This window comes from Chiloscyllium punctatum, chromosome 2, assembly GCF_047496795.1.
Source record: "Chiloscyllium punctatum isolate Juve2018m chromosome 2, sChiPun1.3, whole genome shotgun sequence".
In the NCBI taxonomy this organism is placed as follows: Eukaryota; Metazoa; Chordata; class Chondrichthyes; order Orectolobiformes; family Hemiscylliidae; genus Chiloscyllium; species Chiloscyllium punctatum.
Genome location: NC_092740.1, coordinates 140,037,266 through 140,065,071, shown reverse-complemented (window position 1 = coordinate 140,065,071; position 27,806 = coordinate 140,037,266). Strand labels below are relative to the sequence as shown.

General features: G+C 43.1%; 1 protein-coding gene across 2 annotated transcripts in view; it reads right to left on the bottom strand.

Annotated features, from left to right (window-relative positions):
* Positions 1–27,806, bottom strand: part of ttc39b (tetratricopeptide repeat domain 39B) — a 120,142-nt gene that overhangs the window by 74,744 nt on the left and 17,592 nt on the right. For both annotated transcript variants that reach the window (XM_072589134.1, XM_072589136.1), the window contains exon 2: positions 8,605–8,639. In XM_072589134.1, the coding sequence (XP_072445235.1) occupies positions 8,605–8,639 (35 nt within the window). The remainder of the gene's footprint in view (positions 1–8,604; positions 8,640–27,806) is intronic.

Below are 27,806 nucleotides of genomic sequence, written 5' to 3'. Positions count from 1 at the left end.
TGGGGGGGAGAAGAGTGCGGGGGGGAGAAGAGTGCGGGGGGGAGAAGAGTGCGGGGGGGAGAAGAGTGCGGGGGGGAGAAGAGTGCGGGGGGGAGAGTGCGAGGGGAGAAGAGTGCTAGGGGAGAAGAGTGCTAGGGGAGAGTGTGGGGGGGAGAAGAGTGTGGGGGGGAGAAGAGTGTGGGGGGGAGAAGAGTGTGGGGGGGAGAAGAGTGTGGGAGGGGAGAGTGTGGGGGGGGAGAAGAGTGTGGGGGGGAGAAGAGTGCGGGGGGGAGAAGAGTGCGGGGGGGAGAAGAGTGCGGGGGGGAGAAGAGTGCGGGGGGGAGAAGAGTGCGGGGGGGAGAAGAGTGCGGGGGGGAGAAGAGTGCGGGGGGGAGAAGAGTGCGGGGGGGAGAGTGCGAGGGGAGAAGAGTGCTAGGGGAGAAGAGTGCTAGGGGAGAGTGTGGGGGGGAGAAGAGTGTGGGGGGGAGGAGAGTGTGGGGGGGGAGAAGAATGCAGGGGGGAGAAGAGTGCGGGGGGGAGAAGAGTGCGGGGGGGAGAAGAGTGCGGGGGGGAGAAGAGTGCGGGGGGGAGAAGAGTGCGGGGGGAAGAAGAGTGCGGGGGGGAGAAGAGTGCGGGGGGGAGAGTGCGAGGGGAGAAGAGTGCTAGGGGAGAAGAGTGCTGGGGGAGAGTGTGGCGGGGAGAAGAGTGTGGGGGGGGAGAGTGTGGGGGGGAGAAGAGTGTGGGGGGGAGAAGAGTGCGGGGGGGAGAAGAGTGTGGGCGGGAGAAGAGTGTGGGCGGGAGAAGAGTGTGGGCGGGAGAAGAGTGTGGGCGGGAGAAGACTGTGTGGGCGGGAGAAGAGTGTGGGCGGGAGAAGAGTGTGGGCGGGAGAAGACTGTGTGGGGGAGAAGAGTGCGGGGAGAGAAGAGTGCGGGGAGAGAAGAGTGCGGGGAGAGAAGAGTGCGGGGGGGAGGAGAGTGTGGTGGAGAATAGTGCGGGGGAGGAGAGTGTGGGGGGGGAAAGAGTGTGGGGGAGACGTGTGTGGGGGAGAAAGAGTGTGGGGGGAGAAGACTACAGGGAGAGAAGACTGCGGGGGGAGAAGAAGACTGTGGGGGGGAGAAGAGTGCGGGGGGAGAAGAGTGCGGGGGGAGAAGAGTGTGGGGGTGGACGAATACTTTGGGGGAAGAGTGCGGGGGGGAAAGTGCGAGGGGAGAAGAGTGCAGGGGGAGAAGAGTGCGGGGAGAGAAGAGTGTGGGGGGGAGAAGAGTGTGGATATAGAAGAGTGTGGGGGAGAAGAGTGCGGGGGGGCAAAGAGTGCAGGGGTGAAGAGTGTGGCGGGGAAAGAGTGCGTGGGGAAGAAGAGTGCGGGGGAGAAGAGTGTGAGGGGCGAGGAGAGTGTGGGGAAGAAGAGTGTGGGGGGTAGAAGAGTGCGGGGGGGAGAAGAGTGTGGGGGGGAGAAGAGTGTCGGGGGGGAGAAGAGTGTGGGGGGGAGAAGAGTGTGGGGGGGAGAAGAGTGTGAGGGGGGAGCAGAGTGTTGGGGGGAGCAGAGTGTGGGGGAGAAGAGTGTGGGGGGGGAGAAGAGTGCGGAGGGAGAAGACTACGGGGGGAAAGAGTGTGGGAGGGAAAAAGTGTGGGAGGGAAAAGAGTGTAGGGGAAAGGAGTGTGGGGGAAAAGTGTATGGGGGAGAAGAGTATGGGGGAGAAGAGTGCGGGGGGAGAAGAGTGTGTGGGGGAGAAGAGTGCAGGGGGAGAAGAGTCGAGGGGAGAAGAGTCGAGGGGAGAAGAGTGCGAGGGGAGAAGAGTGCGAGGGGAGAAGAGTGCGAGGGGAGAAGAGTGCGAGGGGAGAAGAGTGCGAGGGGAGAAGAGTGCGGGGGCAAGAGTGCAGGGAGAGAAGAGTGTGACGGAGAAGAGTGTAGGGGGAGAAGAGTGCGAGGGGAGAAGAGTCTGCGGGGAGAAGACTGCAGGGGGAAGAGTGTGTGGGGAGAAGAAGACTGCAGGGGGGAGAAGACTGTGTGGGGGAGAAGACTGTGTGGGGGAGAAGACTGTGTGGGGGAGAAGACTGTGTGGGGGGAAAAGAGTGCGGGGAGAGAAGAGTGCGGGGAGAGAAGAGTGCGGGGAGAGAAGAGTGCGGGGGGAGGAGAGCGGGGGGGAGGAGAGCGGGGGGGGAAGAAAGTGGGGGGGAAGAAAGTGGGGGGGAGGAGATTGGGGGGGAGGAGATTGGGGGGGGAGGAGAGTGCTGGGGGGAGAAGAGTGCAGGGGGAGAAGAGTGAGGGAGGGAGTAGAGTGTGGGGGGGAAGAGTGTGGGGGAGGAGTACGGGTGGAGAACCGTGCGGGGGAGAGAATGTGAGGGGAGAAGAGTGTGTGGTGGAAGAGTGCGGGGAGAGAAGAGTGTGCGGGGGAGAAGAGTGCGATGGGGAGAAGAGTGTGTGAGGGAGAAGAGTGTGGCGGGGGAAGAGTGCGGGGGGAAGAAGAGTGCGGGGGGAGAAGAGTGCGGGAGGGAGTAGAGTGTGGGGGGGGAAGAGTGTGGGGATAGAAGAGTGTGGGGGAGAAGAGTACGGGTGGAGAAGCGTGCGGGGGAGAGAATGCGAGGGGAGAAGAGTGTGTGGGGGAAGAGTGCAGGGGAGAAGAGTGCGGGGGAGAAGAGTGCGGGGGAGAAGAGTGTGGGGGGAGAAGAGTGCTGGGGGGTCAAGAGTGCTGGGGGAAAAGAGTGCTGGGGGAAAAGAGTGCTGGGGGGAAGAGAGTGTAGGGGGGAAGAGAGTAGGGGGGAAAGTGCGAGGGGAGAAGAGTGCGGGGGGAGAAGAGTGCCGGGGGGGGAGAAGAGTGCGGGGGGGAAAAGAGTGTAGGGGGGAAGAGAGTGTAGGGGGGAAGAGAGTGTAGGGGGGAAAGTGCGAGGGGAGAAGAGTGCGGGGGGAGAAGAGTGCGGGGGGAGAAGAGTGCGGGGGGAGAAGAGTGCGGGGGGAGAAGAGTGCGGGGGGAGAAGAGTGCCGGGGGGAGAAGCGTGCGGGGGGAGAAGAGTGCCGGGGGGAGAAGAGTGCCGGGGGGAGAATGTGAGGGGAGAAGCGTGCGGGGGAGAGAATGCGAGGGGAGAAGAGTGTGTGGGGGAAGAGTGCGGGGGAGAAGAGTGTGCGGGGGAGAAGAGTGCCGGGGGGAGAAGCGTGCGGGGGAGAGAATGTGAGGGGAGAAGCGTGCGGGGGAGAGAATGCGAGGGGAGAAGAGTGTGTGGGGGAAGAGTGCGGGGGAGAAGAGTGTGCGGGGGAGAAGAGTGCTGGGGGGAAAGAGTGTGGGGGGGGAAGAGAGTGGGGGGGGAAGAGTGTGGGGGGAGAAGTGTGTGGGGGGGAAGAAGAGTGCGGGGGAAGAGTGCACGGGGGGGGAGAGTGCACGGGGGGGAGAGTGTGGGTGGAAGAAGACTGCGGGTGTGGAGAAAACTGTGTGGGGGAGAAGAGTGCAGGGGGAGAAGAGTGCGGGGGAGAGAGTGCGAGAGGAGAAGAGTGTGTGAGGGAGAAGAGTGAGGGGGGAGAAGAGTGAGGGGGGAGAAGAGTGAGGGGGGAGAAGAATGCTGGGGGGGATGAGTGCAGGGGGAGAAGAGTGCGGGGGAGAAGAGTGTGGGGGGGAGAAGAGTGCGGGGGGGAGCAGAGTGCGGGGGGAGAAGAACGTGGGGGGAGAAGAGTGCGGGGGAGAAGAGTGTGGGGGGGGAGAAGAGTGCTGGAGGGGCAAGAGTGTTGGGGGAAAAGAGTGCTGGGGGAAAAGAGTGTAGGGGGAAGAGAGTAGGGGGAAAAGAGTGCGGGAGGGAAAGTGTGCAGGGGGGAAAGAGTGCGGGGGGGGAAAGAGTGCGGGGGGAAAGAGTGTGGGAGGAAAAGAGTGTGGGAGGAAAAGAGTGTGGGGGAAAAGAGTGTGGGGGCAAGTGTGAGGGGGAAGATTGTGGGAGGAAAGAGTGTGGGGGAAAAAGAATGTGGTTGGGAAAGAGTGTGGGGGAAAGTGTGTGGGGAGGAAGTGCGGGGGAGAAAGAGGGTGGGGGAGAAAAACTGTTGGGGGAAGAGCGTGGGGGGAGAAGTGTGGGGGAGAAAGAGTGTGGGGAGGGGAAGAATGTGGGGGGAAGAGTATTGGTGGGGAAGAGTGTTGCCCCAAAACCGATCCTTGCAGCACACCACTGGTAACTGAGCTCCAGGTTGAACATTTCCCATCAACCACCGCCCTCTGTCTTCTTTCAGCTAGCTAATTTCCAATCCAAACCGCTAAATCACCTTCATTCACATAACCCCTTCTTTTGTGCAATAGCCTACCATGTGGAACCTTACCGAAGTCCATATACACCACATCAACCACCTTACCTCCCATCCACCTGTTTTGTCACCTTCTCGAAGAACTCAATAATGTTAGTGAGGCACGAGCTACCCTTCACCAAACTGTGCTGACTATCCCTATTAAATTATTCCTTTTCAGATGATAATAAATCCTATCTCTTATAACCTTTTCCACCTTATCCACAAGCAAAGTAAGGCTCACTGGCCTACAATTACTAGGGTTGTCCCGACTCCCATTCTTAAACAAGGGAACAACATTTGCTATCCTCTAGTCTTCTGGCACTACTCCTATTGACAATGATGTCATAAAGATCAAAGCTAAATGCTCTGCAATCCCCTCCCTAGCTTCTCAGAGAACCCAAGAATAAATCCCATCCGGCCCTGGGGTCTTATCGATTTTCAGATCTTCCAAAATTGCTAAACCCTCCTCTTTGTCAATCTCAATCCCATCTAATCTTGGAACTTGTATCTCTGTATTCTCACTAACATTGCCCTTTTCTAATGTGAATAATGATGAAAAGTAGTCATTAAGCGCTTCCCCTGTGTCCTCAGATTCCACACACAACTTTCCACTACTATCTTTGATTGACCCTAATCTTAGTCTAGTCATTCTTTTATTCCTGATATACCTATAGAAGGCATTATGGTTCTCCTTGATCCTATCTGCCAGCAACTTAGATCTTTTCTGGCTAACTTATAAGTCTCAAGCACACAAACTGAGCCTTCACGCCTCATCCTCACATAAGCTTTCCTCTTCCTCTTGATAAGAGCTTCAACTTCTTTAGTAAACCATGACTCTCTCTCTTGACAACTACCTCCCTGTCTGATAGATATATACTTATCAAGTACCCACAGTAGCTGTTCCTTGAATAAGGTCCACATTTCAAGTGTGTCCATCCCCTGTAGTTTCCTTCCCCATCCTATGCATCCTAAATCTTGCCTAATCGCATCATAATTGCCTCTCCCCCAGCTTTCCCTACAGTCCATACCTATCCCTGCCCATTGCAATTGTAAACATAACCAAATTATGGTCACTATCGATAAGTGCTCACCTACCTCCAACACCTGGCCGGGTTCATTCCCTGTACCAAATCCAATATGGCACTGCCCCTGTTGGCCTGTCTACGTACTGTGTCAGAATACCCTCCTGCACACATCGAACAAAAACTGACCCACCTAAACTACTTGAACTATAATAATCCCAGTCAATGTTGGGGCAGTTAAAGACCCCCATAACAACTATCCTATTACTCTTGCTCCTATCGAGAATCATCTTTGTTACCCTTTACTCTACATCCCTGGAAAAATCTGGAGGCCAATAGAAAACTCTCAACAGGGTGACCTCTCCTTTCCTGTTTCTAACCTCAGCCCAAAGTACCTCAGTGGATGAGTCCTCAAACGTTATCTCAGCTGCTGTAATACTACCTTTGATTAACAATGCCACCCCCCCTACCTCTTCTACCATCTTCTCTGTTCTTGCTGAAACATCTAAATCACGGAATCTGCAACAACCATTCCTGTCCCTCCTCTAGCCTTATCTCTGAAATGGCCACAACATCGAAATCCCAGGTACCAACCCATTCTGCAAGTAATCCCACCTTATTCCAAATGCTCCTGGCACTGAAGTACACACATTTCAAACCAACGTCCTGATTGCCTGTGCCCTCTTGCAACCTTGTAAACCTATCCCTGACCTCAATACCCTCAGCCTCCTGTAAACTATAACTACAATTTAGGTTCCCATTCCCCTGCTGCATTAGTTTAAACCGCATCCCCCCCTCCCCTCAAAGAACATTAGCAAATTTCCACGCCAGGATATTGGTACCCCTCTGGTTCAGCTGAAGGCCATCCTGTTTGTAGAGGTCCCATCTTCCCCAGAATGAGCTCCAATTATCCAAGAACCCAAAATCCACCCTCCTGCACCATCCCTGCAGCCACGTGTTCAGCTCTGCTCTCTCCCTGTTCCTCGCTTCACTAGCATGTGGCACGGGTATCAAACCAGAGATACCAACTCTGTTTATCTTTCCAACTCTTCTGTATGGTTCTGAAACTTGGGCTATGTATGATTCCCACCTCACGGCCCTGGAATAGTACCATCAATGGTGTTTGAGATGGATTCTCCAAATCAGTTAGGAGGACAGGTGTACTAATGTCAGCATCCTTTAAGCAACCAATAGCAGTAGCATTGAGGCCACGACCATCCAAAAGCAACTCCACTGGGCTGGCCATGTACTTTGAGTCAAAAGGTGTGGCACTAGAAAAGCACAGCAGGTCAGGCAGTATCTGTGGAGCAGGAGAGTCGACATTTCAGGCATATGCCCTTCATCAGAAATGTTTCATCAATCTATTTCCGTGCTGTGTAACTTTATGACTCCATGAAGAATTTAAAAGACTCCCTGAAGGCTTCCCTCATGAAATGCAACACATTTGTCAATATGTGGGAGGGCCTTGTTCAGCAAAAAACAACTTGAAGGAAGCTCCTGTGTGAAGGGACACAATTCTTTACACAGAGAGTTGTGAATGCATGGAATGCGTTACCAGCTGTGGTGGTGGAAGCAAAGTACAGAAAAGGAAGCAGAGAAAGGAATATCTTTGATCTCAAGGCCAAGAATCAACTCCACCTCCCAGAAACACCTGCTAAATGTGTGGTCGGAGTTTTGGCTCTAGACTCAGGCTCATTAGCCAGACAAGGACCCACAGAAACGTTGACCAGTGACATGGAATTTCCTCAGTGGACAATTATACTCACTTGGAAGTGATCGCCAACAGCAAACATATATGGCAAATACTACCTTTCTTTAAACTTTGTTGTGCCCAGCTGAGGAGTGGGATATGGAAAGGAATCAGTTCACCCCTAACTGGGCCAGAACAGTTGGCAGAAATAGAGCAAAACACTTCCACTATTTCCCAGGCAGTTCACTCCAGCCACCTGAAACAACCTCATCTCTAGACACAGCAGGAACTGAACAGTCATTTTTACTAATCTTTGGGTTAAGCTCAATCTTGCCAACATCCACCCTCCAAATTAAATCACCCATTAGAGGCAAGTGCAGCTGGATTGTAAGTTTTTGGTTAGGAACCCAACATTTCGGCACTTGATGTGTTATGCCCATCTCTTCAAGCATAAAATTGTCACAAAGTCCAACAAGTTTGTACACTGCATAAGTGACTAATAACCCTAAAGTCTAAATAGAGAGCCTGGTTCTCCTGTTGAAGATCTATACAAAGTTTGTTCTTGATGGATGTCAGGACATTATGGGATTGTGCCACTTAGGATTTTTCAGCAGCAAGTGTGGCTGTTAACTACAAGTAATTATTATTAAAAACAAATTTGAACTACTCTGCGAAGCCAGGAAAGGCTCCCTGTCCAATCCAACCTGCAGTTTACCTGTATGGTCTATGAAGGCATCCAGACTAGATTGCACCCCTTAAGCTACTGGCAGTGCACAGTAAACAACAACCATATGTAAAAATGGTTTTGGCTCTATATATAGCTTCCATTGTACATATAAACATATATATTTTAACTAATATATGTTAAGTCAAAATGCAACAATAAATGGGAAAATATAGTGAGGATTTCCTCCTTAAAGCTTTCCTATTTTATCTCACTTTCCTCCTTCAAGACATTCCTCAACACCTACCTCTTTGAATGTCTTCAGTTATGTGTTCCCATATTTCCCTATTGGCTCATTGTCATATATTGATTTATAAATACCACCGTGAAGTGCCTTGGAACACGTTATTATGCTAATGTTGCTACAGAACTGCAAGTTTTTTCTCATTTCCTCACTGTAGTATGGGAGGAGATGTACAAATGTAACTCTAAACCAAACACTTGATATCTAAAACAAGTTCACGGGCTGAACATTCCAGTGATCCAAACCACTAATATTAGAAACCTATCACTGCAGTATGGGATTATCAGTCAGCTATTTGGCTTTTAACGTCTAAAAGTTCAGTTTTTGGTGAAGCTAATCTCTCATCTTCACAAGCAAATGCAACGGGCGGAATGCAGTACTGTCCTCCTGATGAGACATGGCGTACAAAAAGAATGCAGGGAAGCGTTCTATAGTTCCTAGGACAACATCTATCCTTCAATAGCAACAATCCGCTTCATCTCCCCAGTGTGATTTCTTTTTGCAGGAATAGCTGCCAGATATTTGCTCCTGCATTTTCTACATTGCAACAGTGGTTAATGATATGAATTTAACATAGAAGATAACCTGAATGTGCTGATGTAGCTTTTAAATAACCGTGCATATAAACAGAAGTGAAAGTATGCAAAATCTTAACAAAACCTAAAAGCACCCTAACAATGTACTTACACTGGGATGTTTTCGTAGGCATCTTCAAATTGGTCCTGTAAAACAAGAAAAGTACAATGATGTCCCTCTAGTGGTTGACTAAGCTAATGAAAGTGATAACATGAAGATTTTAATTCACAATTTATCATTTGAGGGAAAAAAAAGTGTGAGTATCATCTGAACGTATTAAATGACAGTTTTAATTTTGAATCTAGTCTATAGCTTGCTGCAGTTTACACATTACATCACAGAGAAAATGCTAAATCTCTCACCATCCTTAAAATGTAATAGTTTTTGAGTGAGGAAGAGAAAAAAGATAAAAAGACTAACTGCATGAATCACTAACTGTTACAACTGACATTGCTTCACAAACTTTAATTTTGAATTGATTAAGAAAAGTTTGAATTTGTCAAGACTATTACACTTCAGTTGACAACGAAGAACGCAGATTGAAAAGTCAGTAAATAAACGTCTCTATATTCAACAACTTGCAACTTCATGTGCCCCTTTATTAACATCTAATAACAGCAAAGTTACAAATCTGTCATCAAAGATAAGCATGAGAATAGGCCTTCTTACTGTAAGTAAAATGAGTTACAAAAGATAAGAAACAATGTACAGACTTTGAGAAAGGGAAATGATATACATTATCAAAGTTAAACTTATTACTGGCAATACTGCACACCATAAACCAACGGAAATTTCCCTGATGAGACATTCCCCTGATATTATCATGGCCCTCTACACTCCCTCGTGTTCATGTGACCTCATAACCCCATTGCCCATCATGCCTTTACATATTCTGTGCGGTCACTTAGAGGATAACAATGGAGATCCTTTGATTTGGACACTTAACAAATTATACCTCTAAGAACCTAAAAGAGTTGTCAGTGAAAAAACAATCAATCATTCAAATATTTTTAAAAATCCTGACTCAATTAAAAAAGATAAATCCTCACAAGTGGTCTTTCAGTTGTTAGAACATTAACCTATTTAGAAAAATATTCTTTAATAACCTCTTGAAACTGGAACTATAAGCATGAGCCCCAGCTGTGTTGTGACTCCATGCCTTTTGAAACTCAGTCAGTCATTGATAATTGTCTCAGCTGTCAAAGCAAGCCATTACAAAAACAGGTCCAGTCCAGGGAGCCATATGAAAAAAAACTACATTTTCTTTCCAATTTTTTTCTAACCACTCCAAAAACTGTGTCAATTAAAACAATCCAGTAGCAGAAATTCTTTTCCTTCTAAGGTGAAAGCTACAGACCGATCTTTGTTTCAAATTGGAAAAACTGTGGCTATCTAACTCACTAAAGATTAGGACAGCAGAGTTTCAAAACACTCTTCCTCAGTTTTGAAGGTGTAGCATCACTTTTCCCAATAGGAATGATACTTAACACTAATTCGTACTGATCAATGTCATGGTCGATTTGCCTTCAAAGCTGCAGTAAAACACATCTAACATACAATACAGCATGTAATAAAGACATTTGAAGCCATCAAACCATTTAATTTTTAACTGGCAGAATATTTCAACCTTCTCAGCAGGCTGCCCCCAATGTTCATGAACTGTCAACAAAGGTAGGTCTTCAGTAGCCTTTCAAAACCCACATAAACCAATGAAAATAAAGGGCAAGAATAACATTTATTTTTTCCCCAACCGCTGTCATAAATTTGAACTTCTTTCCAACTTTGTAACAGTGGCCCACACAAACTTGCCAAAAATCTTGATCCTGCAGACTCATTTTTTGTTCAACCTACACCAATTATTAACTTTTACAAGACATGAAAGCCCAATCCAAAATATTGCACATATTAAGATTGAAAATTTATGCGTAACAAACATTTAAAGTCACATTAGATTGCAAAACTAAAATAAATTGCCAGTATCCATTTAAAGGATATAAATAGACGGTGTAGCAGTTTCCTGGTTTTAAGAAAAAAAGTGACTGCAAAATAATGAAGCAAATTTCAAATGTAGTCTAGTGATGTTGACCATTTCGGGCGGCACGGTGGCACAGTGGTTAGCACTGCTGCCTCACAGCGCCAGGGACACGGGCTCGATTCCCGCCTTGCATGACTAACTGTGTGGAGTTTGCACATTCTCCCCATGTCTGCGTGTGTTTCCTCTTGGTGCTCCGGTTTCCTCCCACAATCCAAAGATGTGCAAGTCTGGTGGATTGGTCATGCTAAATTGCCCATAGTGTTAGGTGCAGTAGTCGGAGGAAATATAGGGTGGGGGAAAGGGTTTGGGTGGGTTACTCTTCAGAGGGTCAGTGTGGACTTGTTGGGCCAAATTGCCTGTTTCCATACTGTAGGGAATCTAATCTAAAACCATTCAGGGCATTTTATTTCTCTACATAAATAGAGGTTTCTCTACATAAATGCCATTATGATATGATATAAGCTATATTAAGAAATTCAAGTGATGCACATCTTTTGCTCCCCTCCACAATGTCGATAAGACAGAAAGCCAATCAGAAATCTACCATTTTCATGTCATCCTTGCTTCTGGAGGCATCATGATAGCACACAACATTTTCCGAATAAAGTCAAACCAGCTGCAGAATAATTCATTTTCATACTGGGGAGAGATGCAGTGGTAATCCAAAGGAAAAGCGAGAAGAAGGAAAGATGGACTTCAATCAGACATATTAATAAAAATAAAGCTCATGTTGTTAATGGAATACAATAGCATGGATAGCAAAATTGCAACATAACAGAAACCATGTGGTGGTTTAAGCATATTACTCTGTTTGGAGCAAAGCATAATTTGGAGATGCTACGGAAAATTAAGAATATGAAAGCACGGCAAGGGTTAAAGCATGAAGGCCTCTGGCAATCTGTGGTCTATAGAAGGCAGGATGGGATAAGAATTGTAGAATGTTCTTACACCACTTAGCAGAGTAAGGTTCAGGCTGAAAGGTCACTATGGCGAGATGAGATAGCACAAGCAATAAAGCAAGTTTCCCTGTTAAGTGTTATTATGACAGGATTGGGACCATAAATATTTGGGACATGGCATTAAAATATCTAATTAATAGTTAGTAGAGTCAGCTTGAGACAGGAGACTATTGTAACAGATGGAATAGCTAAATATCTATCATGACAGGTTAGTCTGGAATGGAAGATCACTGGAGCAGAGTTAGCAATAAATATCTAACCGTGACATGAGAATAACATTAAGTAGAATGTACAACTAAAGAGATAATGGGAACTAACATCACTGGTTTATTGTGTAGCTAGAGTGAGGTACTTTGATTAATATAGTTGGACATGCTGATAAGATAACAGAAACATGATAAAAATATATAATCCACAGACCCTAAGGTTCGTGGGCATTCGAGAATCTGCTTTCTCAGTGTCACAGTTTTTTGTTTGCAAATAAAAGACCTACTTCTTGAGGAACTCTCTGCGTCTCCTGGTGATTCTCTATATTTACTCTACAACAATGCCTACTCTTAATGTTGTGAAAATTGCAACTTTCTGTAGATATATACCATCTTAACATCAATATGGACAACTGTTATGACTCCAACTAAAGGTAACACTGGAAAAGTCATATCCTAGCATGAAGTCTAGTTTGACAAACTACCAAAGTTTTATTTTTCCAATTTGGTTACTGCGATGGTCACTCTCTGATCACATTCACAGGAGGCTACCAATGTATTTTTAATCAAGGAACATAAAACAATTGCACAAAGAAATAAAACACAGGTTAATTTGGAAAGATCTTACATATACAGTGGAAAAAAAAGATTCAACTATTTTTTGCAGCAATATCTATGACACCAATTAACCCCAGTAAAGTATCAGTCCATTCTTTAATTTCTTAAACAACTGCCAAGATCTCAAGTGTTTCGTTTCATCGTCTGATGAACATGCTGCAAGTTGTGATTCTCCACATTCTTCACCAAGACTCACAGACACACCATACACTGAATTTTATTTTACTTTGCTTATTTTGAATTTGCTAAACAGCACATCTGCTGGTACGGGTTTCCTCTTCTGAACTGAATCTACCTCTGGCTCCTGCTGTTTTTTAAAGCTCAACTAAGTAAACACTTCAGCAATTAGCTCATTTTGCTTAAGTCACGTGAATTCTTAGGAATGCTATTTTGATCGACAGATTAAAAAATGAGTTTCTAACCCTTAAAAACTAAAGCAAGTCACCTTGATAGACTGAAAGCCAAGACCTCAATATTATAAACCAAAATCTGAAATAATCTTCAATGCTCAGTCCTTTCAGTGTAGGAGTTAGCAAGTCATGTTGAGGTTGTAAAGGACATTGGTGAGGCCTCTTCTGGAATACTGCATCCAGTTCTGGTCGCCCAGCTATAGGAAGTATATTAAGCTGGAGAGGATTCAGAAAAGATTTACCATCACGTTGCTGGGAGTGGAGGGTTTGTGTTATAAATAGAGGCAGGATAGGCTGGGACCTTTTTCACTGCAGCATTGGAGGTTAATAGGTGACCTTATTGAGGTTTATGGAAGCATGACGAGTATAGACAAGGTGAATGGTACGTATCTTTTCCCTAAGGTGAGAATTTCAAGACCAGAGGGCATATTTCTAAGGTGAGAGGAGAAAAATTTTAAAAAGATATGAGAGGCAAATTTTATGTCACACACAGAGTCGTTCATGTCCCGCAAGAATTTCCAGAGAAAATGGTGGGTGCAATTACAACGTTTAGAAGACATTTGGATAAGTACATGAACAGGAAAGGTTTGGAGGGATTATAGACCAGGAACAGGCAGCTGGGACTAGTTTAGTTTGGGACTATGGTCAACATGGATTAATTGAACCCAATGGTCTGTATGGCTCTATGACTCAATGAGTGTGAGGCACTTTCAAGTGTCCCAGAGAGTGGAAATGTATGTATAAATGTACACACACTGTTTTCTGGAGGATACAGACAGATGATGAGGTGGGGCTGAGGTCAGAGAGACTTAACGCTGAATTAGGGACAGGAGCCAATGATTTGGTGATAAAACTTCAAAGATACAAAACAGAAATTTTAACAGTTCAGATCCGTAAATACTTAAAACCGGAAGGATGAATTTATACAGTAATATAAATAAGAAATGTGATCCTAGCTTTTGTAAGTGGTGGTACAGTAAAGCAAAGTGGTAATACCAAATCTATAAAACTCATGATTACATTAATAACAATATTGTGTTCAGTTTGAGAGTTTTCGTTAGGAAAAGGTTAAGACCATGGAGATACCCTATGATGTTATCAGGCAAAAGAAGCTTCGGTCACATAGTGAGATCAAGAAATTCGATGATTCTCCCCAAGTCCAGACCCTCACATTGCGATCGGCAGCCTATAAGTGATCCCAACTTCCTTATCCCATGCTTGGATCAACGTTGCCCTGTTCTTATTGGCGTTATGACCAACATGGAGTTATATGCAGGCAGGCCTCATCTGGCTTCCGAGGTAGAAATTGATCTGTGACCACATTGCAGCGTTAAAACTCCACAAAATGTTGGTGAATCCAGAAATTGTGGGTTCCCTACAGCTTTCTGACCAAACCACTTCTTTTGAATCAGGTCAGTAAAAGTTCCAGCCAGAAGTCCACTGATGACATCCAATCCACCTTAGCCGCTTCACTGCCCAGGCTGTTAAACTGCCAGTCTCGGATGAGCTGCAATTTCCTCCAATAAATCCGCAGGTTAAAAGCCAGTGTCTTTGGCCTTTGTTATAGTATTTATACTTGGCCTGTTTACGTGAGGGACACACTTGCAACCAGACTGCGTGGGTTTCCTCCGGGTGCTCCGGTTTCCTCCCACAGTCCAAAGATGTGCAGGTCAGGTGAATTGGCCATGCTAAATTGCCTGTAGTGTTAGGTAAGGGGTAAATGTAGGGGAATGGGTCTGGGTGGGTTGCTCTTCGGAGGGTCGGTGTGGACTTGTTGAGCCGAAGGGCCTGTTTCCACACTGTAGGGAATCTAGTCTAATCTAGACTAAATTTGTAGGGTTCTCAGAATCCTCTATCCAAGATTTAGAATGTAAATGACTAATAAAGATGGTTGTTCACCACTATGAGGACTGACACACCTTTTGCTACAACCTCCAATGTTCTCCATAAAGATTCTGCATAATTCCAATTCTGTCTCTATCTCAGCCCTCTCGCTGGCAAAACTCACATCCATACCTTTGTTATCTTCAGACTTGGGGTGGCGATTGCCTAGTGGCATTATCACTAGATTATTAATCCAAAATTCATCTTACATTCTGGGGACAAGGGTTCAAATCCTGCTATGGCAGATGGTAGAATTTGAATTCAAATTCTATCTCGAATTAAGGTCTTATGATGACCATGAAGCCAATGCCGATCGTCAGAAAAACCCTTCTAGTTCACTAAGGTCCTTTCGGGAAAGAAATCTGTCATTTTTATCTGGTCTGGCCTACATGTGACTCCAGAGCCACAGCAATGTGGTTGACTCTTAACTGCCCTCTGGAGAATGAGGGATCGGAAATAAATGCTGGCCTAGCCCAAAGATGCTCACGAGTGAATTTTTTTAAAAACTTGCATATTCCAATGTTATTCTATAGCCTCTTCAATCTCCATAAATTCTGTTCATCTTAAACATTGGAGCAATATCCCACCCTGCATCAAGTCCTACTCACTCAACTCTACGATGTTTGCCTTGGAGTTTCAGACTCCAAAGCATCAAGTTTAGAACATTTTCTCACAACTTTGCTCAACTGTCTCTGAATCTCCCCACTTAATTATCCTGTCCCTGAAGCAGCCTCTGGATTCCTAAACACATCCGCTATTTCCTTCATCCTACAACTGGCAGCCATGATTTCAACCAACTAGACTATAAACTATGCAGTTTTTTTCCTAAATCACTCTCACTTCTTTTAAGATGCTTCTTTAAAACACATCACTTTTACTAAACTTTAAACATCCACCCTCATATCTCAATTTTTGGCTTGAGGTCTGCTTTCATCTCATGCAAAGCACCTAGAAATGTTTTGCTTTGTTAGAAGCACTGTATAAGTTACTGTTGATGATGCCTGCCAGGAGAACCCACACCAATTATCACCTCTGTAAGCCATGTGCACTAAAGCAAATTATAGTAAAATAAGTTGAACAAGAACAATCAAGAAAATAACTTTAGGTGGTGCCAGAGATCAATTTGAGTAAGGATTTCCCTTCCCCAAACACTATACTCCCAAAATTGCCTGAACCCCAAAATCTTACCACCTATTGTGTCTCTGACTTACCTGGCTATCAACAGTCCAAATGTGGCTAAGTAGTTTCAGGAATATCTTAGAAACCTTGCCCCTCTCAAAGGCCAGTTCCATGTATCTCCCCACTTAATTACCCTGCTTGTTAAATCCTCAAATATTCTCAGAAAATTTGTTAAACAATTTGTAATTCAAAATATCATTCTGACTTTACCTAATAATATGATTTTCTAGGTGCCATGTCATTATTTCCTTTATAATGGATTGAAGCTGTCTTCTGATAACTGATGTCATTTCACTGGCATATACTCTCAGTTTCTATGCTTTCTTGAATTGTGGCCTTCCAATCCACGAGAACCATTCCAGAATCTGGTAGATTTAGAAAGATTCAAACCTCTGTGTCTAACCGCCATCATTTTTTTTAAAGAACTCTTGGCTACAGCCATCATGACCATGGGATGTTAGCCTTGCGGTTTGTCTTTCTTATTCCCTTCATTACAAAATTGCCCACTCTTTGAAAGTACTTACTTGGCCAGGAATTGCACTGAAATTCAATAGATTAGAAAAATGCTATATTTCACAAATCATTTCTTTTAACATCAACACTGCTTAGAGGCAAAGCAGCAATTAGTGGGCGGCACGGTGGCACAGTGGTTAGCACTGCTGCCTCACAGCGCCAGAGACCCGGGTTCAATTCCCGCCTCAGGCGACTGACTGTGTGGAGTTTGCACATTCTCCCCGTGTCTGCGTGGGTTTCCTCCGGGTGCTCCGGTTTCCTCCCACAGTCCAAAGATGTGCAGGTCAGGTGAATTGAGGTCTGCTAAATTGCCCGTAGTGTTAGGTAAGGGGTAAATGTAGGGGTATGGGTGGGTTGCGCTTCGGCGGGGCGGTGTGGACTTGTTGGGCCGAAGGGCCTGTTTCCACACTGTAAGTAATCTAATCTAAAAACTTCACTCGCACACAGCATTGCCACTTCATTTGAAGCTTTAGATCTGCTGCTTTCACCGAATACACACAAGTTGCCTGATCTCACTTGGACAGTCCAAAGCGATGCATGAACAGAATGGAAGTGTCAAGCTGTTTTTTTGGCACACTGTTACAAAACAGCATCTCCTTTGTGTTGCACCTGATCTGATTATGTTCAACATCCCAAAGTGGAAAACTACTTTTCCAGCTCTGAATTTCTAGCTTGGTTAGTACAGAAAAAGTACAAAACCATGGAATACAACATGTTGTTCATGTCAAAGGGAATAGACGCTGGCCTTTATACAATGGTTTGGGCTGCAAGTGCTTTACCTGCAAAAGGCAGCGTGAGGCAAACAAAAGCTCAAAGAACTTTGTTGTTTGCTTCTTCACATACTGAAAGATGTCAGTCACAAAAAGCATAATGAACAATTTTCCACTTGGATGCAGAAGGAGAAAACATAGCACTCCACATTTCACATTGTACACAACAGAATCAATGAACAAATAACATGAACTGTACCAATCTATGTTAGATATTATGTAACTGATGTAATAAAATAAAATTTCAAAACATGAGCAAGTTTCAGAATTGTTAATTAGTAACTCAGTTGAGTCAATGACATTAGTGCACATCAATTTAAAGCATTTTATGAGCATCTTGGATTAGTAGCTCCAAAGATATGCTTCTTATAGCAAAAGTATCAGGCAGACACTTTTCAACTTGACCTTTTCTATTGTGTTATTTTTTTTCCAAGATGGCACAAAATGCATATATCATTATTTTTTCCAATCAAGATGAATGAACCCTTAGTTTGTGACTCAATTAAAAGTTGCAATCCTATGAAAAAAATACCTGGATATACCTTCAGGATATATGATGTACCATGAAATAAACCACAATATGGTTTTAATAAGACTGAAATCACTTCCAGAAACAATAAAAATAAGAATAGCAATGCTTGCCAAATACTAAAGTTTTTTTTTGAAATAGGATTTTTTTTAGTCAAATTTGCTTTTGGAATATTAATTGAAGGTTAGCAATTTTTGAGAACGCATTAGTTTTGAATACATTGTGAATTCAAGAAGGTGAAGGTAATTGTGCTCAGCCTCCTCCTTCAACTGCTGTAGTCCCACAGTACTCATTTGGAAATCATTTACTGGTCCAATTCTCAAATAAATCTACAAACATTTTAGCCTTATCTCTCTTCTCAATACCCAAGCTATGCACAGAGAACTTGCAACCAGAAATGGAGTGCTGACTCATAACTTTAGGCCCAAAGCCCCTACGCAAGAGTTACAGAGTTGTTTTTCTGTTGCTCACTTCCATGCAACCTACCCACAATGTAAACAATGCACACAGCACCTCAGACTACAATATAAATCTAATATTAGTTTCCATCCCACAGAGACACGTTGTTTCACCAGAGAACCTCTCAGATGAAGCCAGCTATTTGGTAAACAGCTTTACCGAAAACATAAATCACCAATATATCTTCTGAAACACCAAACACTTCCCTCATCTCCCGCTTGTCTAATCACCATTGCATGGAGTCCATGGGCAAAGCACAGAATTTCACAGTGCTGCTCCTGAAGTCCATCAGGATTAACCCAATCAACTATCTTACCTAAATCAAAAAACTCCAGCAAGTTAGTTGAACATAATTTAATCTTAAAACATTTGTGCCAGCTTTTCCTAATTAACCTGTATTTGTCCCAACTATCATTTCGAGAAGCTTCTCCACCACCAAACTTAAACTGACTCTAGTTGTTGGGCTTAAGTTTGCATCCTTTTGGTACCACCTGAGTCTAAGGAAGGCTGGAAAATTATTGCAAGTATTCTGCAATTTTCATTCTCACTTCCCCTGTATCTTTGGAGGTCTCTCATCTACCCCGATGCCTTAACAATTTTAAGTATGGATAACTTCCTCTCCAATACCACTTCCTCTCCAACTTTAAACACTTCATGTATCTGAATTACATTTTTCACCGCAACCTGGACAGCATATCCTTCCATTGTAAAGACTAATACAAGTTATCCATTTAACACCTCAGCCTTTATCTTTGTGACCTCTTTATCTTTGGGTAAATCCTCTTTTGGAGCCGAAATTGGTTCCATTCCCAGATTAATAAAAAGCCACAAATAAAAGTGGACTGGAGGGACAGTGAGGGGACTTGCTCAGCATTGGTCGAAACAACATTTTCTACCCAAGACAGAAGGCGAGAGAAAGCAGGAATATTCTGGCACTTAGCACCTTGGAACATCATATGGCATGGGAAGTGAAATGAATGCAAATTATTTCTGGCTTTTTTTGTTTAAAACACATTGGATGGATATTGATTGCATGTTTACTCTAGCTCATTTCCAGAGCATGAATCTGACACTTATTCAGGTGCGGTGCAACAAAATAAATATATTCACTGGAGCTGGTGTTGACTAGGATGTACAAAGTTAAAAAATCACACAACACCAACAGGTTTACAGTCCAACAGGTTTATTTGAAAGTACTAGCGTTTGGAGCGTCGCTCCTTCAGACACAACCATCTGATGAAGGAGCAACACTCTGAAAGCTAGTGCTTCCAAATAAACCTGTTGGACTATAAACTGGTATTGTGTGATTTTTAATCAGGTATTCACTGTTCAGATCAACTGCTTGTTGCCTTCGTGCGGAAAAGCAGTAATTACCAAAAACATACAGAGAGTAACAGTATGCAGATTACTAGCTCTCAGGTGGCTGTAAATGATCCCATAACGCTATTTCAAAAAGCAGGGAAGGTCTCCCCAAGATCGATCTGTGAGAGCTTGTGGCAATGTTTCCTGTAATTGTTAAAATAGCCTCAATTCCAATGAAGATAAGCACTTTTGTTGTGATTTAATTTAAACTGTGCTACAGGCAGCAGAATTTTGTCATGTTAAAATCAACAAAAAGATCAAATGGGCTGTTTGCCATTGTAAATAGCAGCTCTAAATTTAGTAGTTTAAATGTTAAATGTTATTTGTTTTGTCCCTCAGCTTCAGCCCTTTTCCAATTAGTCACTTGGTCATTGTTCTGGCGATTAACAAGTCAATATCAGGGTGCCATTGCAAACACTAAAATAAACCAAAGGACTGCAGAAGCTGGAGTTCTGAAACACACAAACAAGAAATTGCTGGAGCAAGTCTGACAGCATCCGCAGGGAGAAAACAGAGTTAGTATTTTGGGATCTGCTGAGTTTCTCCAGTAATTTACATCTTTGTGCCATTTCAAGCAAACTGAAACAATAAGTCATTTTGCATTGATCAGTCAAAAGGTTGCTCACATCAATAGAGTATAAAAGAGAAACTGAATCTCTAAAGAGAACAAATTTACATTTTTATAGTGCCTTTCAGAACTTCAATGTCCTCAAAACACTTTACAGCCATAGAAGTACTTTTGAAGTATGGACACTCTTGTAATGTTGCAAACAAGATGTCATTTGCAGGCAATCACTTCCCACAACAGCAATTAGATCACAACATATAATTATAGGTTCCCTACTGTGTGGAAGTAAGCCGTTCGGCCCATTGAGTCCATACCATCCCTCCAAAGAGAAACCCATCCAGATTCACCTCTTTACCCTATCCCTATAATCTTACATTTCCCATGGCTAATGCACCGAGCCTGCACATCCCTAGATACTAAGGGCAATTTAGCAGAGCCAATCCACTCACCTTGCACATCCTTGGACAACAGGATTGTCTATTTTAGAAATAAATATTGGTCAGGACAGCAGGGAAATGTTCCAGTTCTTCTGTATGGGATGTTTTGCATCCAACTGAAGAAGCAGAGGGGCCTTGTTTTAATGCTTCATTCCATAATGCAATACTCTCTGTAACTGCACTGAAGTGTCTGGATTATGGCAGCAGAACATGGGAACACAACCACCTTCAAGTTCCTCTCCAAGCCACTCACCATTCTGACTTGGAAATGTATTGCTATACCTTCATTGTCACTGGGTCAATACCTTGGAATTCCCTCCCTAAGAATTCCAAGGTCAACCCACAGCAGGTGGACTGCAGTGGTTCAAGATGGCAGCTCACTACCACCTTCTCAAGGGCAATCGGGAACAAGCAATAAATGCTGGCCAGCCAGCCATGCCCACACCCCACAAATGAATAAAGAAAAGAGCAGTAATGCCTGAACTGTTTCTTATACCCATGAAGATTTGACTCAAAAGGTGAAAGTGCTAATCCTGAGCTATGACTGATACCAATCTAAACCAAATAATTAAAGAGTGGAAGTGTCCACTGGGACAACTGTAGTTAGCCTAACACCACAGGGTTAATGTATCTGGAAGGATTTTTCTGACAAGTTTAAAGACCTCTTGGTCAAATTGCTGAAGTTGTAACAGACCGAGCCTTTGACATCAGGAATTTATAAACAATTTATTGAATAAGTGTTCTAAATTATGACTTGCAAAGCAGAGATGTAAAGACATTTTAAGAAGTGGGTTTCTAATTTTCATAAAGTCTCCAATCTTGGTAAATAGTGATTTAATGAGTCAGTTCACCTGAAATAATACTTTAACTTGAATAAATACACAATAAATAAAAACAGGAATCTGTGCCTGGACTTCAGGGGCCAGCTTTTAGACTGCAAATCCTGTAATTGTGAGGCATGTTGGAAAGATGGCATGTCTATAAGTACAGTTCTTAATATTTGCAAGCTGCTGGTTAAAACAAGCGAACTGCTCTACATACTTCATACAAATAAGGAACAAGAGTAGGCTACCCTGCCCTTTGCGCCTGCTCTATCATTCAATAAAATCATAGCTGATGTGATTTTAACCTCAATTCCACATTTCTGAATACCCCTGATAATCCCCTTGGCAATCAAGAATCTGTGTACCACTGCTTTAAAATAATTTGAAGATACTGCCTCCACTGCCTTTTCAAGAACAGAATTCAAAAGACACTTTGCCCTCAGAGAAAACTTCCTTTCCTTGTCTCTATTTTAAATGAGCAACTCCTTATTTTTAAATTATGACTCCTACTTCTAGAATCTACCACAAGAGAAAACATCCTTTCACCCGGTCAATTCCTGTCAGTCTTGCATGTTTCAATTAAGTCATCACTGACTCTTCTAAATTCCAGAGGATATAGGCCTAATCTGTCTCATCTTTCTTCATGTAACAATCCATTCATTACAAGTATTCATTTAGTAAACCTTCTCTGAACTGTTTCCAATGCAATAACATCCTTCTGTAAGGAAGGTGATGAGTCCTATACACAGTACTCCAGATATGGTCACACCAATGCATTGTATAATAAATATAACCTCCTTACTTCTGCATCAAAATTCTCCTTGCAATAAAACATTTAATTAACTTTCCTGATTACTTACTTTCCCTGTATACTAACCTTCTGTGCAATGTATGCACTGGGACACCCAGATCTCTCTACATCTCAGAGCTCTGAAAATGGACTATTTCACATTTTCCCACATTGTACTCCATTTGCCTGGTCTTTGCCCACTCACTTAACCTATCCATAGATCTTTGCAGACTCCTTGTGTCCTCTGTACAACTCACTTTCCTTCCTATCTTTGTGTCATGAGCAAATTTAGCTATAATATCTTTGATGACTTCATCCAAATCAGTTGTATTAATTCTAAAGAGTTGAGGCTCCAGCACTGACCCCTGTGGCACACCACTCATCAGAATCAGAATATCCATTATTGTAACATTCTGCCAGTCTGAAAAAGATCCATTTATTCCTACTTTTGGCTTCTGTCAGTCAACAGATCTTCTATCCATGTCAATAAGTTACCTCTCAATACTAAAAACTTTTATTTTCTGCACTGTGATGTGGCATCTTATGAAATGCTTTATGGAAATCTATGTACAATACTTCCATTGATTCCCAATCCAAAGAGAAAGGTTACATCTTCAACAAACTCCAATAAATTAGTTAAACATGGTTTCCTTTAATAAAGCCATGTTGGCTCTGCCTGATTACCTTGAACATATCCAATTGCCCGATTTTAATATTTAATAATGGCTTCTAACATTTTCCTTATGACATATATCAAGTTAACTGGCCTGCAGTTTTCTGCCATTTGGTCTCACTCCCTTTTTAAATAAAGGAGTTAAATTAGCTGTCTTACCATCTAAAGGAACCTTCCCCAAATTTAATGAGTTTTAGTAAATTCAAACCAACATATCAACTCTCTCAAATAAAAGCAAAATACTGTGTGTGCTGGAAATTCACAACAGCTATTTCACTGGCTACTTCTTAAGATGCTGAGGTAAAATCATCAGGACTCAGGGACATGTCAACTTCCAAATCCAACAATTTACTTATCTTCTATTTGCTGTTTTATCTTTGTCATCTTCCTCGTGATCTCTAATATAGTACTACTTAGTACTACTTCCCCGGTAATTGTAATTTTATTGAGCTCCTCCCTCACCTCTAACTCCCAATTCACAACTATTTGTGGAATGCTACTTGTATTCTCTCCAGTGAAGACCGACACAAAGTATCTGTCCAATTCATCTGCCATCTCTTTAACCCCTATTACTAATTCCCCACATCATCTTCCATAGGACCAACACTTACTTTGTTAACTCTTTTCTTTTTGAAATATTTGAAGAAACTTTTCCTGTTTTTAATATTTTTGGCTAAGTTTCTCTCGTACTCTAATTTTTCCATCCTTATTAAACTTGCAGCAATTCTTTGCTGTTTTAAATATACTGCCCAATCTTCTGACCTGCCACCTATCTTTCTACAATTATATGTTTTTTTTTGTTTGATACTATATTTGAATTTCTTAAATGTACCTTGATGTTGTGTCTGTCCTTCATAAATTTTTCTTGTTTACTGGAATGTATCTATTCTACACTTTTTGGAATATCTCCTTTAATGTTTGTTAATTCATTTCTATTGACCTGTCCTTTTAGCTAAATTACCAGTTCACTTTTGCCAACTCTGCTCTCATGCCTTCATAATTGTTCTTGGTTAAATTCATAACAGTGGTATTGGACACACACTTTCACTGGCTTATCAGTAATTAATTCTCTCTCGACGCCAAAAATCAGTTCTACTACAGCCTGCTTGCATTCTGCATTAACAGCTGTCATTTCCTTGTTCACACCTCTCAATCGTGATCTACAACATTCTTATCATATTTAGGGTGAAATAAAACAGAATGCCTTGAACTGTTGGCCCTTTATCAAAGGCATCCAAGTGGGCTAGAAGCAATTCAGTAGTTTTACTTATAATTCACTATTAAGTGTCTTTCTTTGCACAGCTTCACGTCTTTCACCATGTCAAAGGTCTGGCAGCAAAGAGGTTCATTCAAGACATATATAATGCTATATTATATAGAACATAGAAAAATACAGCGCAGTACAGGCCCTTCGGCCCTCGATGTTGCGCCAATCCAAGCCCACCTAACCTACACTAGCCCACTATCCTCCATATGCCTATCCAATGCCCGTTTAAATGCCCATAAAGAGGGAGAGTCCACCACTGCTACTGGCAGGGCATTCCATGAACTCCCGACTCGCTGAGTAAAGAATCTACCCCTAACATCTGTCCTATACCTACCACCCCTTAATTTAAAGCTATGCCCCCTCATAATAGCTGACTCCATACGTGGAAAAAGGTTCTCATGGTCAACTCTATCTAAACCCCTAATCATCTTGTACACCTCTATCAAGTCACCCTAAACCTTCTCTTCTCCAATGAAAACAGCCCCAAGTGCCTCAGCCTTTCCTCATACGATCTTCCTACCATACCAGGCCACATCCTGGTAAACCTCCTCTGCCCCCATTCCAGTACGTCCACATCCTTCCTATAGTATGGCGACCAAAACTGCATACAATACTCCAGATGTGGCCACACCAGAGTCTTATACAACTGCAACATGACCTCAGGACTCCGGAACTTAATTCCTCTACCAATAAAAGCCAGTATTCCATATGCCTTCTTCACAGCACTATTTACCTGGGTGGCAACTTTCAGAGATCTGTGTACATGGACACCAAGATCCCTCTGCTCATCCACACTACCAAGTATCCGACCATTAGTCCAGTACCCCATCTTTTTGTTACTCATACCAAAGTGAATCACTTCACACTTACCCACATTGAACTCCTATTACCAGTAGCAGACCAATCCAAAACATGTCTGTACTTCTTCTGGAATTTATCTCTGCACGTGCAGTATAACAGAAGAAAGATTTGAGGTTTACAAGTTCACAGAACAATAAAAATATCTTCTCAGGGTAGTAAAACTGGTAAAAAGAAAATGAATTGAACTCTAGCCTTATCACTTTGATACAGAACATTCAAGTCAAGAGGTAATAAATGAGCTTATCTAAAGCCTTGTTGAGACCTGAGTTAGTTCAAGTGTAATGTCATGTACAGTACTACAAAGAAGGATACTTACTCATCCTATAGAAAGAGCATTTTCATTGGGGTCCTGATCAGAAGGGCAAGTTAGACCTTTATTTGTTAGAACAAAGCAGTTTACAAAGTGGTAATGAAATAAGATGGCAAGGAATAGATAGAAATATTAGAGATCACGAGGAAGATGACAAAGATAAAACAGCAAATAGAAGATATGTAAATCAGGAGAATAGGTAATGTGCATATTTTACAGGATGCACTGCAACAGTTCACCAAGGTACTTATGTCTGTTAGCATGGCAAAAAACCTGAGCAGGAGTATCATAACAGAATAATATTGAATGTTTCTCCAAGTTGTACAACATGCTGATCTGTACAGATAATCACATTCCTTCATCAATGCTATCAATTTGATGGTATTCCCCACCCAACTCCACTACAAGATCTGCAGCAGCTCAAAGAGAAGGGCCAGCATTGTCTTGCCTACACAACTCAAAATTACTTACTCCTATTGCATTCTTGTGACTATTAGTTTAATCATTAACATTAATGTAATAGAATATTAATTGTACAGAAATTTAGCCTGTTCAGTTCTCAAAAGGACTGAGCTAAGAATTGACTATGATAGTTGTGGATCTAGAGCCAAATTCAGCATCGAACATTTTCTTTAGGACTGGAACAAAAACCTCATCAAAGTGCACCCCACAAAGCTCCAGGAAATGCTAGAAACAAAGGGCTGGCACTTATTAAAAGACACTTCTCATCCCAAGGCATTCCATAGCCTCTTATTCCTCTCCTCAGTCTATACTCAGAGTTCACTGCCATAGTGAAGTGTGTATTATGTGGGTTTTGTTACATGTGGGGCCAGATTATGTTATAATACATTTAACAACATCTGATGATAATTATAGATTACCATCTTCACATTTGAAATTTGGGGAGGACAAGCAGGGCAAGGAGCTATATAGCTCCACCAATAAGTGGTAGTATTCCGGAAAGAGCAGAGTCGCAGAAACATGGGGACATCACCACCTTCAAGTTCCCTTCCAAGCCACTCAACATTCATGGTGAAATTATATCACCATTCCTTCACTGTCGCTGGGTCAAAATCCTGGAACTCCCCCCCTCTTGCCACTATGGGTCAACCCACAGCAGGTGGACTGCAACATTTCAAGAGGGCAGCTCATCACCACCTTTTCAAGGGCATCAAGGGTCAGGCAATAAATGCTGGCCAGCCAGCAATGCCCACATCCCACAAATGAATTTAAAAAGAGTGACAGAGGCAGAATCCCTCATTGTGATTAAGAAAAGACTTAGATACGCTTTCAGAACCCTGAAAGGTAATAGGACAGGTGGTTAAAGAATTAAGATGACAGAGAGATCATTTTGGTGGTTGAGATTAGAGATAACAGCAGTGAGATTATGCTGGGGTTGTGTAAAAGACCATTTTGAACCAGCTGGAATGCTGCATACAGGGTTGCTCTTCTCATTTCAAAGGAAGTGACTGCACTAGATAGAATATAGAGATTACTGGATTAGTGGTGCTGGAAGAGCACAGCAGTTCAGGCAGCATCCAACGAGCAGCGAAATCGACGTTTCGGGCAAAAGCCCTTCATCGGGATTACAATGATGTTGCCAGGACAGGAGAATTTTAGCTGTGAGGATAAACAGGCTAAATTTGTTTCTATTGGGAATAGTGGAGGCTATTGGGAGTTATAATCAAGTGGTATACAATTATCAGTGACCTAGATGAACTGATAGGAAGAAGTTTTTTTCTTTTAACAGAGGGATCAATAACAGTGATGTAGGTGTGAAGTTCATTGGTGTAAGGACTGAATGGAGTAGAGGAGGAATATGCTGTACTGAAGGCACAGTAGGAGTCTGATGCTCACTATCTAAGAGGAGGAGTGTGCAGATACATTCACAGCATTTAAAAATACATCTGTGCACGTGAGGTAAGGTAACTACAGAGCTATGGCTCAAAGCTGAAAGATGGAATGCAATTGGACAATGGTTTATCAACTGCCATGGACACAATGGGCCAAATGGCCTCCTTCGGTGCTGTACATCATCACAATTGCTCCTGGAGTCGGGCATTTCCTTGGCAAATCATGTTTCTTAAGTTTGAAATTGCAATTAGGGCTTAAATATAAATTGCCTAAGTGCAGGCTTTTTAGGTGTTGGAGGTGATTTCCTCGAATGCCAGGAGCAGCAATTACTGTTTTATAGGCTGTTGCATTGTTTTGGAACTTCGGGAAAAAAAAAGTCAAAACAACAGCAGTTTTAAAAGGGAGGAGAGCAGACAAAGGAAGCACATGGTGAGGACAGAGCAGGAGAGAGGGAGAGGGAGAGAGAGAGAGAGAGAAAGAGAACCTGCACAGTTACCGCCTTTGCTGTTTGAATTCATGTATCGCTGGACATCGGAGTGCATCTGGGAAAATTAACAAAACAGTGAAATTCACAACTGATCTTGGAGGAACTGTTGGGCGAAGTTCACAGCACAGAACCAGATAAGTTAATTGGTGTTTTAAGTCTGTCCAAGTCGTTTTAAGTCTGCAGTAGTGAGTATAGTGGATTCTTTCTTGATTATATGTTTTTGGAGATAAGTCTCTTGATTAAACTTAAAATATAAGCCATAGCTATTTATTTAATCTGGGGCAGTGTTTGTAGAGGAATAAGATGGTGTTATTTTCT